At 35.1% G+C, this 18704-nt stretch overlaps 2 protein-coding genes across 2 annotated transcripts; one reads left to right on the top strand and one right to left on the bottom strand.

The window, feature by feature from the left end:
* The first annotated feature begins 6881 nt into the window (after positions 1-6881).
* Positions 6882-10126, top strand: LOC127132048 (uncharacterized). The gene is made up of 7 exons (XM_051060920.1): positions 6882-7002; positions 7210-7624; positions 7847-7966; positions 8086-8139; positions 9055-9218; positions 9315-9497; positions 9637-10126. The coding sequence occupies exons 2-7, from the start codon at positions 7220-7222 to the stop codon at positions 9860-9862; spliced, it is 1152 nt and encodes a 383-aa protein (XP_050916877.1). The 5' UTR covers positions 6882-7002; positions 7210-7219; the 3' UTR covers positions 9863-10126.
* Positions 9990-12403, bottom strand: LOC127132058 (probable aquaporin TIP-type alpha). The gene is made up of 3 exons (XM_051060931.1): positions 12064-12403; positions 11725-11975; positions 9990-10566 (listed from the first exon to the last, which is right to left on the bottom strand). Exons 1-3 carry the CDS (start codon positions 12194-12196, stop codon positions 10183-10185), a joined length of 768 nt encoding a protein of 255 aa, XP_050916888.1. The 5' UTR covers positions 12197-12403; the 3' UTR covers positions 9990-10182.
* Positions 12404-18704: the final 6301 nt, after the last annotated feature.

The raw sequence follows: 18704 nt of genomic DNA, 5'->3' as shown, positions 1-18704 counted from the left end.
GCGTGAATTTTGCGTTGGTTTGGAAAAATAGTTTTAAAGTTGTGAAGGATAATATAGTTAATTCATTCGATGTATGGGGTGTCATGTATAAGGTAGGGGTGATAGGTTAAATTCTCAAAAACAAACAACACAAGTGCATCAAAAAGAAGAAAAAAATACAACAACTAGAAAGTTGCAACAACCCCTAACATGTAAAAACCCAACAGAGAGAAAAATGGGAAAAACCTTACCGACGACCAAGTTTTAGCCAAAAGGAGCTACTGGAACCGAAAAAGTGTTGACGAGTAGTTGCCTAAAAAAAGTGGTGGTAGAGGCAAAGACGGCGAGCAACCTGTGTGTTTGGAAATCCAACGACGATGGAATTAATGACGATAGTGAGTTATTTTGTTCTTCTTCTCTTTTCGGTTTCTCTCATAACTTCTACTATTTTGTTTTTCAACTTTTTTATTTTTTGAGATTTTTATTCCTAAAATGGACGTGTGATTGGATTTGGATGTTGTTGTTTTGTTGTGTTTTGAAGAAATGATGGAGATAATGAATGATAGTTGTTATGGGAGATGATGAATAATGATGTTGTGATTTTACATTTTATCATTTTGCTCTCTCTACTCAATTTTGTTCTTAAATTTTTACAACAATTACTCTTTTTTCCCTCAGTTATGTTCTTCCTCTTCTCCTTTAAAAAATTATCTCTTTACAACTCCCTTTCTATTAAGGTATTTCTCAAACTTCACTTTTACTTGATTTATAGGATACTATAGACACGTAGCCAAATATGATGGGATAGAGGTTTGGATGGAAACGTTGGAAGCTTGCACAACGTTACTTCGGTAGAAAGAGAGAATAGATTTTTTTTGTATTATTACTTATTTATTTTTTATTTGTATTTTTCATTATTATTTTGGAATGAATGTAATATGGACTTTGGGATCAAATTAAATGGGACATCACTTCATTGGATAAGAGTTTTTTAGAATTCTCCTTTTCAAGCATTGAGGATGCTCGAAGGGTTAGATCTCCAACCTCTTGGAATATTAACCCCAGTGTTCTTAAAGTATTTCCTTAGAGCAGAGACTTTATCCCCTCCAATGTCTATCACACTTTCGCATAACTATGGGTCAAGATCCATGGTCTTTCCTAAGAATATTGGAGGCCCAAAATCATATTCACCATAGCTAGCAGCCTTGGAATTCCTTTATGCATAAACTCTATATCCAACAAACCAACTTTTGATAGGCCTTTTGGTCACTACGTCAGGGTATTGGTTGACATGGATTTGGGAAAGTAATTGAGTTGCAAAATTTTAGTAGAAAGGGTTGGCTTCGCCTTCTTTGTCGAGATAGAACATGAGCACATCCCAGATTTTTGTAATTACTGTAATGGAATTGGTCACTCTGATGACAATTGCAAAAGGAAACCAATAACTTTCATATCCAAAGACAAAGTACAAAGCAATGGGGATCCTAGAAAATATTTGTTCCAGTAGTGGAGAAGCAAAAAGGTCCTATATTGGTAACTCAACATACCCAAAGACAACCCGGGGAAACAAGTGGTGTCAACAAACACATCATGACTGATATCACGGTAGCTTCTTAGCCAATAATGGAGGAGGATCCAAATATTTTTAAAGAGGTGAATGAGACAATTTTGGTTCCCCGATCAACAATGGAAGTAAAGCCAAATGGTTCAAAAGATGACTTACATGTCAGAATTCAAAGAGTTACGCAAGAAGTTCCTCCAAACTCAAACCTTGAAATAAACAATGTTGAATCCTACAATAGCTCTGATGAATTAGAGTTTGTGAAAACCACCCAAGTAGATATTCCTGATGGTACAATGGAGGAAACTCAATTGTATAATAAGGACTTCCTTAAAAACTCATGGGAAAATCTAGCAGACTTAAATGAGGAAGGAATCCAACCTGAGGTGGATCCTGATCCTGATGCAGAGTTCTTGGATTTTCAATTAGCAATGACAAAAACCCAAAATAAAAAACCGAGACAGAAAAATAAAGCTATAAATGTGTACTCAACCAGATCCATAACCGGTAGCCAACAATCTTCCCAATGAAGTGCCTATATTGGAATGCAAGGGGTGTTGCCAACGTCCCCACTAGGTTGGTCCTAAAAATTCTCATAAAATCCCACAAGCCTGACTTTTTTTTCATTTCTAAACCTACGATGAATATAGATAAACTTCCTAAAGCCTATATCAAATCGTTAGGCATGCAAATTTTTGCTATGAACAATAGACCTAACAAGCTCCCTAATCTTTGATGTCTTTACAACCCTACCTACAGTCCCCATATTGTCTCCATATTAAACCAAGAAGTCTCCTTCTTAAAACTTCAAAACTCTACTCAAATAGGAATCTCTACTGTCGATGCCTCCACCTTCGACAATCAAAGAAAAAAAACCTGGCTTAGCCTCACAACTACCATCTCCCAATATAATATCCCTTGGAGTTTTCTAGAAGACTTTAATGTTATCCTTGGCTCTCATGAGCACAGAGGGAGAATCAACCATAATTCCTCACATATTATTGAATTCCAATCTTGGATATCCCTTCATGGCCTCATAGACATCCTTATCAATGTCCCCTTCTATACTTGGTGCAATGGTAGAGTTGGTTACAACTGTTGGAGAGGAAACTAGATAGAATCTTCTGCAATCAAAATTGGATGAAATCTTCCTACATTATTAATGAATCTACTCTCCCTAAAACATTTCATATAATTTCCTAATCCTTCTTATTTCAAACTTTTTACCTCTCAAAGCAGTTTCTCAATTCAGATTTCAAAGTATGTCGACTTTACATGATCATTTTCATCAGTCCAGTTTGGGACACTCATGTTATAGATGGCCTATGTACATCCTTACTAAAAAGCTATAAATCCTAAAATCTAAACTCAAAGATTGGAACAAGAATGTTTTTGGGAATGTTCACCTAATGGCTAGTAACTCTTCCCTCAAGCTTCAAGGCATCAAAATCAGATTAGTGCCACAGGCATCACTGACTCCCTTAGAGATCAAGAGAAAAGGGCCTAGTTGGAGGTGGAAATTGCTTTGGCCAAGGAGGAGATGTTTTGGAATCATAAATCTAGAGTCTCTTGGCACAAAAATGATTATATAAATACATCATTCTTCCACATAATGGACAAAATAAAGAACACCAAGAACATCATAACTTACCTCAGAGATGGAAATGAGATCATCAGTGATTCTGATGGGCTAGCAGAGCATACAATGAATTTTTTTTACTAACATTTTTTGTGTTGCAGGTACTTTTTAGGATAGTAGTATTGAAGAGGTCATTCCTTTTCTAGTGAACTCTCATATGAATGACCTGATCACTTAAACCCATTCAAAAGAGGAAATTGTCAAAGTTGTGTTAAGTCTTAATAAGAATAGCTCTCACGGGCTAGACGAGTTTGGAGGTTCATTCTTTCAAACCTACTGGGATATTATTGAGAAAGATGTTTGTAATTTTGTGCTTCAATTCTTTACTACTGGGTGGATTCTTCCAAACTGTAACACCAACACTATCATTCTCATCTAGAAAGTCAAAGGAGCTAACTCGATGGATAACTTTAGGCCTATTGCCCTTGCCAACTTCAAGTTCAAAATAATATCCAAGATAATAGATGACATGCTTGCTACTATAATGCCTTATTGGTTTCCAAGGAACAAAGGGGTTTTATTCATGGTAGGAATATAAAGTATAACACGTGTATAGGGGTTTTAGTCTCTGAAGTGGCTAACCTCATAGACAAGAAATAACATGGTGGTAATTTAATAATGATAGTGGACATATCTAAGGCTTTTGACACTCTCAACTGGAAATTCCTCATCAAGGTGCTTAGGAGGTTTGGCTTCTCTGACACTTTCTGTACTTGGATACACATAATTCTTGAATATGTTTTGCTTTCAGTTGCTATTAATACGACATTGGAGAACCAGATTGTGTATCTTGCCTCAATTATGAATCCATCCTTGAGGGGCTTATTTACAACCTTCTTTGTGGCTTCGACCTTTTCAAGTGACATTTTTTGCTCATGTTGTTCCTCAAAAGGGACATCAATTTTTAGAGCTAAGGTATTTCATGCTATTTCGAATCTAAGGCCTAGAGTTTCCATTACTAACCATGCAAACAGATCATGGTTCTATTGCGAACATTCCATCAGGACCTCACGCGCAAGTTCGTGTAGGTCGACCCTTATCATGATGGTTTTTGATGGATCTCCTCTCATGTAAATGGTGGTGAAGTGTCTAATTGGTATTGGGTATCTCCATATTTTCCATGCCTTCTTCGTCGTAACCTTGTCATCTCTTTGAGGTTCTTCTGGAAAGGATTCCTCTAGTTGGGAATCTAGTTCTAGTGTTCCTTTGACCTTTTTACATAGGTCATGAAACTCGTCCATATTTGTATGCTTCGTGAGGAGAGCTAGAAAACAAGCATGTGACAATGCAAAACTGACTTTTAACACCACAATCCGATCCTTCTATGTGTGGAATTTGATCTTCAGGTGAACAATTGAAGAAATCGCTCATAAGGTCTCCAATAAAGGGCGACTGAGGATACAATTATAGATGGAGTCACACTATATAATTGGGAGTTTTATTTTTATTATTCTCATCTCGTAGTCGGTCCTAAATGCCATTATAAGTTCTACATATTCAAGGGGTCTTGTGACTATTCCATTAAAGCCTTGTAAATTTCCTCCATGGTATGGTTGTAGGATGAGACGTAAACTCACCATCTGTTATGCATCAACCTACATTGATATCGCATGAGTTTATATGGTATACCAATATGTGTCACAAGTCACGTCAAGCCATTTTCACAATGATAATGGTTATTTGATAATTTGGGACATTGTTGACTTGCTATTCATCGTAGAAAGATAGGGGGCCTCTCATTGGTGTGAGTGTTTTTTAGGAGTGCATTCTCTAGTTAGAGGAAACAACAACTCTTGTTAGAAGATGTGTAGAAATTATTGATGAAGAAACTTAAAAGGTACTTGCCTATTCTGTTGGTAAATAATCATTTCACCATTAGATCGTCCCAATGGAGGGAGGGTGGTTTGATGTTTCCTTCCACGACAGACATGTACTCCCATCAGTTAAACATCCACCTGATTTGGAGGTAAGTGCCTGAACCTCATGTGCCACCTAAAAGTTTCATCTTATCGTGAAAGAAAAGAGAATAATGTGTAAAACTATTCCCGCATACGACACTAATGATCCTATCTAGACCGAAATATCCCAACAATGGAAATCGAAAAGATGGCAACGTCTAATGATGCTTCGTCCTTCAGAGTACCTTTTCGGTTTTGAGGAATGTGGGAGTAGTACTTGTGAAACACTTTGACACTCTTGTTAGTAATTGAATGAGGCGTGGAGTAATGGTTTTAGATTTTCGAGAGTGTATACCTTGATTTGATGTTTGCGGTCTTTTATATAAGAGTCTTATTAAAGTTTCCTAAAGGTTATTGTCCCTTAGATTCAATCATAATCGTTTAAGCCATATAGATGTCAATGTATAATTCGTTTTGTTATCTGATGGTTGTGATTTAGTTTTCTGCCGGGATCAAGTGCTTTTTGGGCAGGTCTATGTCTACTTCACATGTCCTAGAATCTTCTGCTAGACAACCGATATTAAAATAAATATTTTGCCTCCAGACGTCATCGTCTTGAAGTCACTATATTCATTAGGTCAAGTTTGGACTTTTTCGAGCCTTTTTTCATTGAGTCAAGTTTAGGATCAAGATCTAGTATGACCAGTTATGATTTTAACCTATAACTCAATAAGTTAATGTTCGAACATTATTCATGCCTTAGCTAAGTTAGAAAAAAAACTAAATTTAGTAATAAAAGATTTAAAGAAACAAATTTCAATTTTTTAAATAAAAATATTAAAGGTGAATGTTTGTATATTTAGAAGGATAAAATATATTTAACATTTAATTTTATATTCTAAAAATTTAGGGTTTTTCATTAAATTTGATTTTGTTAAGAATAAATATATTTGAAAGTATAATAATTTATAATTTATCATACTGACTTAAATTTGAATCACTTAAAAGTAAAAAAAAAAGGGAAAAATAAATGAAAAATGATAATTTAATATCATTATTAAAATTTTATTCTATTAAACTAGTATTAATTATTAAAGATTAATTTTATATAATAATATTAATAGAAAACCCATTTTACTAATACAACTATTTTACAAATTAAACTCTTACTATTGTTAAAATTTACACATTTAAAAGATATGTATTGGTTAGTGTAAATAATTTTGAAATTAATCAGTACAAATTTTTTTAAATTTATTTTATAAAATAAAATATGAAAGTATGGAACTTTTGTTTTAACCTTAATTTAATTTTTTTTTATAGTATTATATTTTTAAAATAAACTTTAAAAAGAAGTTTTTCAAAAATAAATTTAAAAAATTAGTTTAAATATTTTTTCATAAAATATTAGTTTAAGTATTTCATTATTTTATTATAAAAATTTTAAATATAAAAAAATTTAAAAATTACTTAATTTTTGAATAGTTTTTTATAAAAAAATATTTTTGAGATGTATTTTTAAAAAAATTATGTAATTTCAAATTTATTTTAATATTTAATATTATATATATATGTTATTTGATGTTAAAGTTAATCTTTTAATTTATAAAGTATGTTTGAAATAAATTTTACCTGTTTTAAAAGGAAATTATTAAAATTATTTTAGAAAGTAAAAAAGAAAAAAAAAATTTAAAGTTAGAACAAATGGATATAGTTTAAAATGGATTTACACTAATCTATATTAACTATAATATTAATATAATTTCCAATTTTTATTTCAAGCAATATAAATATAATATATAGTTTCCTCTTTAATCTTTAATGTAATTAATTACAAATTATTCCTTTGAAAATCACATGACCTATAAAACATTAACATCAATTTGACTAATTTCTCGTAAAATCGCTGTTCAATACACAACAAGGTACATATTTTTTTTTTCAATCTCTAACGTTGTTATTGTTTTGTTCTGATTTTGAGTATATTCTTCGATGTTTCCAATGTATTCCCTCAAGATCCAATTTTGAACATAATTTTGAATTTTGATGTTTGTTAAATCCCAATTATCAACCACCCTTTTGAAATTTGTTTAACTTGATTCCATTTTTTTGTTCAATTTGAATCTTTGTAGATAAAAATTAATGGTGGTAAGGTTTAGCCCTTTTTCTCTGAAACTGTCTCAACAGCCTCATAATCATGAATTTTCATGTTTCTCTAAACAAGTAGCTGTTAGCTGTAGCTATGGACTGAAAAGGTTTGACCTTAGAAGGCCACAGATATTGTCTTCTGCTTTTGGAGGAAAGTCTAATGGTTTGCGTGTGTTTGTGGTTTCTGATTTGCATACTGATTATGATGAGAATTTGAAGTGGGTGGAGTGTTTGTCAAATGTGAAATATAAGGATGATGTGCTTCTTGTGGCTGGTGATGTTGCTGAGACATATAGCAAGTTTGTTGTTACAATGTCTCTTTTGAGAGAGAGATTTGAACATGTCTTCTATGTTCCGGGAAATCATGATCTTTGGTGTCGTCGCGAGGGACAAAACTATGTAAGGTCATTGTACCCTTATCATAATCTGTTTCCATAAGCTCTTCCAGACAGTTTCAAAAGTGCTTATACTAATAGATAAATTCAAATAAGCCAATCTAAACAGACGCTAGTGCGTGTTTGTTTTGCTATACATGATATTAAAACCAGACTTACTGCTATCCTCGTTCCTGGAAATTTTGTTGCGATACTTTTTGATAGTTTTTTGCGGATTTTTCTGCAGGTTGATTCGGTTGAAAAGTTTAACAAATTGCTCGAAGCATGTAAGAGAATTGGAGTCGAGACAAATCCAATGGTTGTTGGTGCATTAGGGATCATTCCTTTGTTCTCTTGGTACCATGAGGTGATTACTTATGTAGTGTCAGTTTCTAGTTCCTTAATCTTCCATAACATGTGTTGGATTCAATCCAAAGTGTTTCTTTAAATCACTTTGTTTAATTCTTCGATCTGCTTGTTTCACAGAGCTTTGATAAAGAGGAGGACATAACAGGCTATCGCATCCCGTCTTTGGAGATGGTGACTATTCTCTTATCTCCTAGTAAGCCATTCAAAAAACGTAGATGGTCTGATCATGCGCTTAATTTCCCATGGTGCTTGATTAGGGACTATCTGCATACAAACTTTATACTAATTTCTGTTTAGGTTAATATATGCATGATTTGAACATTACGAGCGTTGTCAATCATGTAACTAATAAGCAAAATATAAAGATTCTAAAAATGTTTCCTACTGTTGCGTGAAAATACCATATGCTTCTGATGGTTTGGTAGTTGTTATGCAGCAATACGCTGAACTAGTTATGACTGTCTTAACTCATAAGCCATAACCTAAGTAACAACTTAAGCTTTTGCAAGAGTTGTGATTAAAGCTTCTATACAAGGTTAATTTTTCTTTATTAAGAGTCCTAGAGATTAACGATTTGGAGAGTAGCATGGTCCTGGATAGAACATTATGAAGTTAATCTATATACCTGACCCCATTTAGTCAGATAAGGCTTGGTTGGTTAGTAAGAGTTTATAAGTGAGACATTCCTCATCTTACAAGTCTGTTTTGTAGGACTGAATTACACGAAATTCAAATTCTACAATAGTTTAACTTTCAAAGTCTATCCAAGATCTCTTGGGTTGGGACACTTGCATTTGGACTCGGATCACATCCCATATATCCAGTTCTAAACATGAGGACTATGTCTTACTCAAGAGTCTCACTCTCACATTAGATGAAACATGGTCTGAAAAATAGCTTATAAGTAGCAAATTTTCCTCGCCTCAATTTTGTAGGGTTTAAGTTAGGTTCGTTCCAACTCAAATTATAAGAATTCTCGAATGTTTAATTTAGATTCATGAGTTCTCTTACATCTTTGTTGTTTTCTTCTTCTCCACACAGCTATAGTATTAGTTTTTTCATTCTTATTATTTATATTATCCTTAGGCATGTAAGGACTTCTATGCATGTAACTGGCCCAATGGACTTTCAAATGGAGATACATCCCTCTCTCTATATTTTGATGCACTCAATGATAAACAAACGGAAAGTATAAAGGAGATTCAGAAGACATGTGATCACATCATTACCTTTTCCCACTTTGTTCCAAGGTGATTAATCTGTTGTTCGATTCGAATTACAGCTATTTTGTCGGTTCCCACTTTGTTCTGGTTATGGCTTATATTTGCTAGCATGTTTCTTCACAGGCAAGAACTTTGTCCAGAAAAGAGGATGTTATTCTATCCCAAGCTTCCGAAAGTAATTGGTTCAGACCCTCTTGAAGATAGAATAAGGTCTATACATGGTGCTCAGGGAAGAGAGCATGCATCTTCTTGCCATGTGTTTGGTCATACTCACTTCTGTTGGGATGCTGTTGTAGATGGCATAAGGTATTTTTCATTTTTATTTATTACTATTATCAGTATTGTTGTTTGTTGTACTATGCAAACCTCAACATGTGTTGCGCAAACACTTGTATGATATTTGTACTGATTTTGTCTGAAATTCATGTGTTTAACATAATTGCAGGTATGTACAAGCACCCTTAGCTTATCCAAGAGAAAGAAAGAGAAGAATGAATGGAGGAGACAAATGGCTACCATTTTGCCTCTATGCTGACAAAAAGTTCTCTCGTAAACTCAATCCTTGCTTTTGGTCTGATTATTACTCTCTCATTCCCAGAACACCTCATAACACAAAGCTTGCTCCTTGGGTAGCCAGATTTTACAAGCTAAAGAAAACCATAGATGTATAGTGTTCACTATTTATTTTTGTTGGAATAAGTAACATTGCATTATTCATTAAGTTGAAACTTGTACTCAAGTGAATTACTGAAACTTTCAAAAACTTGTATTTTCTTATGTTTTGCACACTTGTATTAGTTAATGGCAATTGTCTCATTTTATTCAATATTTGAAGCAGACAATACAACACAGTTACACAGTTACACATACCCTGAGACCCCAAAAAACAGTAGGAATATTAAAATACATAATAGGAAACAGAAAAGGGGTAAAAACAAATTGATACAATACACACACACATACATTGATTGATAGACAAAAGTGATGATGACTAGTAGTCTTCAGCAGCAAGAGGCTGGTGTGCATGAGGTGGTTCTGTTGGGATCACAACATATTCATATATGAGTGATGCCAATGCTGCACCAATGAATGGACCAACCCAGAAGATCCAATGAGAGTGCCATCTCCAGCCTACCAAAGAAGGGCCAAAAGCAAGTGCAGGGTTCATGCATGCTCCGTCAAATGGCCCGCCGACGAGGATGTTTGCACCGACGATGAGACCGATTGCTAAAGGTGCAATGGCTGCAATGTTGCCTCTTTTTGGATCAATTGCTGTTGCATATACTGTGTACATCAGCCCAAATGTCATGATGATTTCGAGTAGAAGGCCGTGTCCTTCGCCTAGACCCACTCCTACATGAAACCCTGCTGGTCTCTGTAATCAACAACAACCACAACACTATATCAGATTTTATTGAAAATCTTTTTTTTTATATTATAATTATTATTGAAAATCCTTTCTTTTTTTATAATTATGTCATTTATAAAAGTAGATAATGATAATTTAATCAATGTGATTGGGGTCGAGCATTGACATGCAGTATATTAAAGTGCTTAATATTAAAGTGCTTCCTGATAAATGGAATGCTTAATATTAAAGTGCTTCCTGATAAATGGAATGCTTAATATTAATGTGTCAGACACACTTTTTATATGAAGTGGTATGAAGCCACTTCATTTCGTTCACTAAAATATTATCGTATTTGACACTGATATCGATCCGTGAAACATGTGTCTGACACATATGCCCACTAATAAATGACACTCTTTATATGGAGTGTTAATATAAAAACGTTTCTGACACGTGTGACACGTGTGCAACTGAAATATGTGTCTCACATGTGTGCCTACTAATAAATGACACTCTTAATATGAATATGAAGTGTTAATATCGATCACTGAAACATGTGTCTGACACGTGTGCCCACTAATAAATGACACTCTTTATATGGAGTGTTAATATCGATCACTTAAACATTTCTAACACGTGCCCATTGCCCACTAATAGATGAAACTCTTAATATATGAGGTGTTATCGATCACTTAAACATGTGTCTGACACGTGTGCCATGTGTCTGACGTGTGCCCATGTGTCTGACACGCGTGGACACTAGTGTTGATATCGATCACTGAAACATGTGTCTGATTCGTGTGCCCATGAGTTTGACATATGGGCACTAATAGGCGTGGACACTAATAGATGACACTCTTACTAATGAGTGTTGATATCGATTATGAAATATGTCTTATGTGAGACACTCTTAATATGAAGAGTTGATATACATATATAATAATCAAAGGTAACTGCTAAAATAGTTCATGGTTTAACTTATCTGAAAGAACAAATTCATCTTACATTACATATGATTAGAGTCTAATAATAACACACAAAAACAAGTTTTGCTCAAACAAAAGTATCAAATATTAAGTATCATTCAGATATTGAATCATATTTCACTAAATCATAACTCAATCGATAAATTCAAATAAGTCAATTCAACCAGAATTCATCGCAGATGATGAAAATGTTTACCATGTTATTAGTGACAAGCCTAAGCAAGAGTGCAGCAACAATAGAACCTAAAAGTTGAGCAACCCAATAGTAAACAGCACGAATGACAGAGATTCTGCCACCTATAAGAGCACCAAATGTGACTGCTGGATTCACATGTCCACCAGATACATGCATGCTAGAAGACACAGCAGCAAATAGAGCAAATGCATGAGCAAGTGCAACTGCCAACAATTCACCAGCCGAGAAAGCTGAATCTTGGTATATCTTAACTGCAACAAACAGACACAACATAACATTCAAACTATAACAAGTTTTTAAGGTATGCAACAAGGTTATATTTTGAGTATATATACAAACCTAAAGCAAGGCCAGAGCCTTCTCCAGCAAAGACAAAGATGAAAGTGGAAGCAAATTCAGCTAAGGTAGCTCTAAGAGAATCTGGATGTGTAGCTTCATCAGCTCTTCCAAAAGCATACCTACGAGTTGACATCTGTACCTCAAACAACAAACAGCAAACTAGTCTTTCTAAGATAAATGTTCTTTATGTTCTTTGAGTTTTGAAAGACACTTGATGAAGGGTTCTTAGCATGGTTGAAAAGTATATATTGGCAATGCTTATATGATGAGAATATGAGTAGGAGTTTGTTGAGACACATGGATTTGTGAGATTCTAAACTATGGGCACGTAGTGATATGTGTTGGCTTCTCAGCATAAATTGTGTTGTATATATCAACAATTGTTTGTGTTTTTTTCTTGTGTAGTTTAATGTTCATCTTGATTTTTTAGACAAGGACAAAAACCAATGTGTTTTCTAGGCGGTTGCTGTTTCTTGATTTAAGTTTGTGTATTCTTTTCTTAAGGAAATAGTGTATATACTTATTGAAAAGAGAAAAAGGAATATGCATTTTTATTATGGACAATTTCTCTATTCATTAAAAAAAAATTGACCTTCAATCAATCACATCATAATTTTTAATTTTATTTCATTTAACTATTTATTAAATGAAATATTTTTTTTTCAAAATAATTTACTCAAAGGATAACTCTATCCAATATTGTGTTGGATAAATAAAAATTCACCGCTACAAATATTAACATGACATGACTGAATATTAAAATTTTATTAAATGATTGTATAAAATTATTTTACACTAAAAATACACTTTTATTTAAAATATGTGAAATGTTTTTATTATGGTTTTATTAAAATTATAAATATATAATAAAATATATGAGATATTCTTATTAATTCTTATATAAGAGAGAAATACAATTTAATTTGATGAACTAAATCGGTTTAAAGAAAATGTGATTTAAGACTATTAACAAAGAATATATATATATATATATATATATATATATATATATATATATATATATATATATATATATATATATATATATATATATATATATATATATATATATATATAATATATATATATATATATATATATATATATATATATATATATATATATATATATATATATATATATATATATATATATATATATATATATATATATATATATATATATATATATATATATATATATATATATATATATAACAGATACTCAAAACAAAGCATGGTCAACTCTTAGGTTTGAATAACAGATACCTTCATAACAAAAACACACAACACACATTATTCGAGGGCTTTTTGGGTTGTAGTGGGGCTAAGGTGCAAGGTGGGGAAACTTAACAAAACAAAAAGGGAAAAACTAAGGGTTCAGGCTCAGAGTCCGTGTTGCTACCCTCGTAGTTGTGTTCAATCTTTTAATCAAGAGGTTTTTCTTTTGGGCACCGCTCTTGTTAGGATTCATTGGCTCTTATTTTTCTCTTCTTTTTTATGCCTCTTTTGAGCACGCTTTTTGCCAATCTCAATTCTTCTAGATAAGTGTTTCATGATACTTCTCATAATTTTTTTTATTTCTCTTTTTTTTTCTTTTAAAGCTTCGTACTTTTCTATTTTTTTCCCGCACTTATCTAATATTCATCGGTGTCCCTCAGAAAATATGATGAAACCCCAAACTTACGATTTTCCACAGATATGAGGTTAACAACACTTATCCAAGCAAGGTACGGTAGTGTTTGGGCTTACGGTTATTTACAGTGGTTAAACAACAAACAAAAGAAAATGTGGCTCGAATTGGGTGAACGAAGGGTAATAATGGCGGGTTGGCTGGAAAGGCTTAGGGTTAAAATAAAAAATTGCCTCAGTGTGTACATGTGTGTTATGAAATTCCAACATCTCTTACACAAACTCAGAGAGACGGAGACATACCTGCAAAGCTCTCATGATGACAAGTGTTTGGCTTTTTGTAGTTCTCACCATGTTTGTTATAGCTTGCAGGCTTCCAAGATACCTCTCAATGTGATGTAGCTTCGTCTTCGCTTCGGTTACAGAGTATTCTTGTGTAGTCCAGTGACAGAGAATCGTGTCTGAGTATTCAGATCAACAACATCAACTTTCGGGGGTTTCCAAAAGAGCAAGTAGAGGAATGTGTCTTTCATCCAATCGCTATCTGGAACGAATGTCCTCTATCTGTAACACACAAAATACCATACAACTAATTAATTTAAACAAAAATAATAAAATGCTGAAAAATACTAAGAACAAATAATAACAACCCCCCCCCCCCCCCCCCCCCCCCCCCCACACACACACTTGAACCAAACATTGTCCGCAATGTTTAATCCAAGAATATAAGGGGACTCACATAGGCTCATTACGGTGGAGGAAAATTGAAACATCAGCCATTGCATCATCACATGCATCTCATCCATAAGAGTCCTTTGACGGGCTTTCTCTATGTCTTGGCGTGTTTTCTCCGCTCGGAGATCGCCTATCTTCGTCTACATCCATGACCATTGGTCCGATGTTACATATGACGACCCGACACTTGTGTGTGTGGTATCCTCTAGAGGAGCATCAAACTGCTCTTATTCCTTCACTTGTTCCTATACTTCTTCCTCTTGTTGGTCACCTGCAACAAATGGGTTAGCATTGTGCTCGTCCATATCATCTTTGATGACACTCTCATGGCCAATTGGCCGTGTTGGCAATGCTAATTCTTGCAGGGTCAGGAAGAGCCATGATAAACTGACCTGAACTCATTAAAGCATAATAATCAGAAATTTGTGATATCATACCTTGCTGAACCAATGTGTTCATGTCCAGTTTATGCTTACCTACCACTGGCGTCTCATTTAGTGCAGCAGGGTCATATCTGAAATGGTGGGCAATCTGTGTAATTTTGCCCCCGATGAAAATTCCCCCTTGTGCCGCTCTCCCCACTCGACTCGGGTAGTCCGCTGCAAATGTTGCAATGCTCACAGTAACTCGGTTTGCCATGGCAAACAGAAAGAAGAGCTCCCTCTGGGTAGCCACACTTGTACTATCACCCCTACTGAAAAGCGTGAAAGCCAGTAGCTTTTGAGCATGGCTGAAACAAGAATTCTGAATGCTAGATGCTTTCGCCCCTTTAGCAACATAATCTGATCGTCTCGTGATGGCCAACAAGAAAGTCTTAGCATCAAAACTATCTGGTACGACTTCGGGGCCATACAGGGGTAGACGGAGAATCTCACCCAGCTGCTCCACTGTCAACTCGTGGTCGACATTATATAACCTGAAATTCATTGTCCCTTTACAGTACCCCAAAATTTTCCCTCCCCTTTTCTTCACATCTCCATCTAACCATTTGACTAGGGTTCATTCGAATGCATTAATAACCCATGCATAAGCATCATTCATTACCATGGATTTCAAATGTTTGGCTTGCACGGATTTGGTTTGTTGGTACAACAACTGGAAATACTTGGTTTGGACTTGCACTTGCCCCCGAGGCCTCCAAAACCCTAATCTCAAGTGATCTCGGCATTCGGTACTTGGTCTGCCCATTTTGTCCCCTTGGTGCTCGAGTCATTTGGTCATAATCCAAGTCATTGGTCTCATAACTTCCACCCATTTTCATTCATTCACCTAATCATGGTCATACCCCTATTTCTTGGTCCATCTCGGGTTTGACTTGTGGTCATGTTAATGTATTAAGTCGAGTCGCTTTCATTCAATTGTCCAATTTCTTTCATTTTTATCCCTAAAATATTCACTACATACAAAAAAGGTGCAAACAAAAGTGTAACATTGCAAAAACACTCATTTTTGGATGTTTTTAGCCCTGTGAGTCGACTCATGACTTGGTGCAAAACCCCTGGGTCCGAACAGGTTAACCCACCGGTCGACTCAATTCTGGGCAACTTGAGTGAGTCGACTCACTCACCCTTTGAGTCGACTCATGCTCCTTCTTTCTTTAAATCTGGTTCCCTCGGGTCGGAACAAGTCGACCTACTGATCGACTCAATACTGGGAATCCCTGATTGACTCGACTCACTCATGCCTTTGCATCGACTCATTGTCAATTTTCCTTTCAATCGTTTTTCCCCAGGTCCGGACAAGTCGACATACCAGTCGACTCAACCCTGAGAAGCACTGTTTGAGTTGACTCATTCCCTGTTTGAGTCGACTCATAGTCTGTTTTGCAGGATTTTTGATCTATCAATGTGAGAAGAGAATTTTTGGGTTGAAGCATGATCCTCCATCATTGAGGCTTGCAATCCAAGGCAAGTATACCCATGCATGAACACCGGAAAAATCGTGAGCATCCGACGACGCTTCAACGTTTGGTACTTCATCGAGCTTCAACCACATGCATTATGAACACATCAAACCTGCAGCAAAACAAGTGCAGTAAAATCCACAAATACTTCAAGTTGCACAATCATAACCAAAACCAAAATCACATAAGACAACTCAACCACTGTTAACCTACAGTCACGAGTCATGATTGAGTCTACATTGCACCTAGCATTAAAGCTAATCTCATTCAAACTGTCACCTACAATAACCAGTCACTTGAACACATTTCCACTAAGTTAACTAAGTAACTAATTTCCAACTCAGTGAGTTAACTACCTAAACTCACTGAGTTCATCCCAACTAACTCCAAACCTATTTTAACTAACCCCAAGCCTAATTCCAAACCTCATTGATCCCAAGCCTAACTTCTATAAATTCACCTCTTCACCATTCACTAGCTACACTTTTGCATTCATCACCTTTAATTCTCTGCAATCTTTCTCTGAACCCTCTCCCTCTCACACTCAAAGCTCAATTTTCCCAAAACTTCATTGAAGCTTCACATTGAAGCTTCAAGAAGAGTGCGCTAAACCTCATCTTACTACATTTCTTGTGAAGAAGAAGATTCAGAAAACAAGAGGAAGATAAAAGTAATACTTCATCTTTTTGTACAAGTGATTTTCCATCATCATCATCTTCTTCGATCAACACTCGCCGGAGCAATTCTCAGCTTCGGAGGTAGGTCTTTCTTTCATTGCATTTCTGGTTGTTGTGTTGAACATCCCATCATGTTATCACAAACCCCTATCATGAGGAGCTCCGAATCTTGGTCATGGAGGAGTATTGTAAATCTGAATTTTTAGGGGTTCTTGAGGATTCGGTCGCATTAGTGGATTTAGGATAGAAGTGGGAGAAGTTGGAGAGTGTATCCTTGTTTGGGAGGTGGATACGAAGATGGAGGTGTATCCGCTTTTCATTTTCGGTAGCCACCGCCTCCAAAAGCGATTTCCGGCACGGTGGTCCACGGTGGCACTTCGGTGCCGACGACCTGAAATATTTTGAAAAAAGGTGCATACATTCAAATTCTTCTGGTTTTTTTCACACAGCTCCTAACCTTTGGACTTATTTTCTGACTGGGCTTGTCACACTCAAAGCCCAATACAATGCAGTTTTCTCTTATTCCATTTTTCTTCTAACCCCCAAACTGAAGCCCATACATTTAGACTCTGTTTTGCCCTGTTTTTCTGCACATCCAAACCAGGCCTGCACCCTCTGTTTTGCAAAAGCTTTCTATTTTATTTGCTTTATTTGCTTGTTAGTTGATTAACTTGATTGGTAGAATCTAGGCTAATTAAATCAGTTTGGAATTTAATTAGAATTTTCATAATTAGAATTTTAGATTCAATAACCATAAAATTTAACAAAAGACCATTTTCCCCTTTAGGCGTAATTTTGGACATTTTCACTCATAAAATCACATGCTCGTTTAGGAATAGAATTTTAACTTGGAATCTTAACCATAACATGTTCCCTTAGGAATTTTAACATTGATGTTCAATGAAAATCTTGACTAACCATGGCATGTACCCTTAGGATTAGCTTGTAGTCAATTCTAACCATTAGATTAGGTTTTAACCAAAAAATCCCAAATCACTTCAAAACCATGATTAAATTGATCAAGAGAAATTTTGATCAATTAAATCCTTTGAACTCGTATAATTCCACGGTCTTGGGTGACCAAAAGATCCTTGATCATTTAATAAGACTTTTCTTCTAAGTTGTGGAGCTCGAAGCATCAAGTCAAGACCTTCAAATCAAGGCATCCTCAGTCAAACTAAGCAGCTTATACAAGATAAATCAAAGGCCAACACTTGGTTAACACGATTCAAATTGCACGAAACAAGCCTTAAGTAGTGAGGAATGATGAGATGGAGTCTCTCCTATCCTCATCTAGAGCGACTTTACGTATGAGGCGTATGCCCCAAATATTCAAAGCGTTCACCCTTACTCATAGACTTTAGTGCAACACGAATCGATTAAACTTCCAAGTCTTCTTCACAAAAATCAACATCAACACAAGGATCAACAATGAAGATTCTTCACCAGCAACTTGTCAGTCAAGAGAAGTATCACGCACTTCAAGTCTTAAGTAATAGGGAATGACGAGACGGAGTCTCTCCTATCCTCGTCTAGAGCGACTTTGTGAATGAGGCTTATGCCCCAAATATTCAAAGTGTTCTCCCTTATTCATAGACTCTCATGTGATTCATATCAATCGACTGTCAAGTCTCTCAATTCATCCCTCCATTTAATTTATTTCATTTAATCATCTCTTCTTTTGCCTTCAATCAC

Source organism: Lathyrus oleraceus, chromosome 1, assembly GCF_024323335.1.
Source record: "Lathyrus oleraceus cultivar Zhongwan6 chromosome 1, CAAS_Psat_ZW6_1.0, whole genome shotgun sequence".
NCBI classification, from domain to species: Eukaryota; Viridiplantae; Streptophyta; class Magnoliopsida; order Fabales; family Fabaceae; genus Lathyrus; species Lathyrus oleraceus.
Note: the sequence above shows the minus strand (reverse complement) of the source record. Positions and strands in the feature narration are given on the sequence as shown.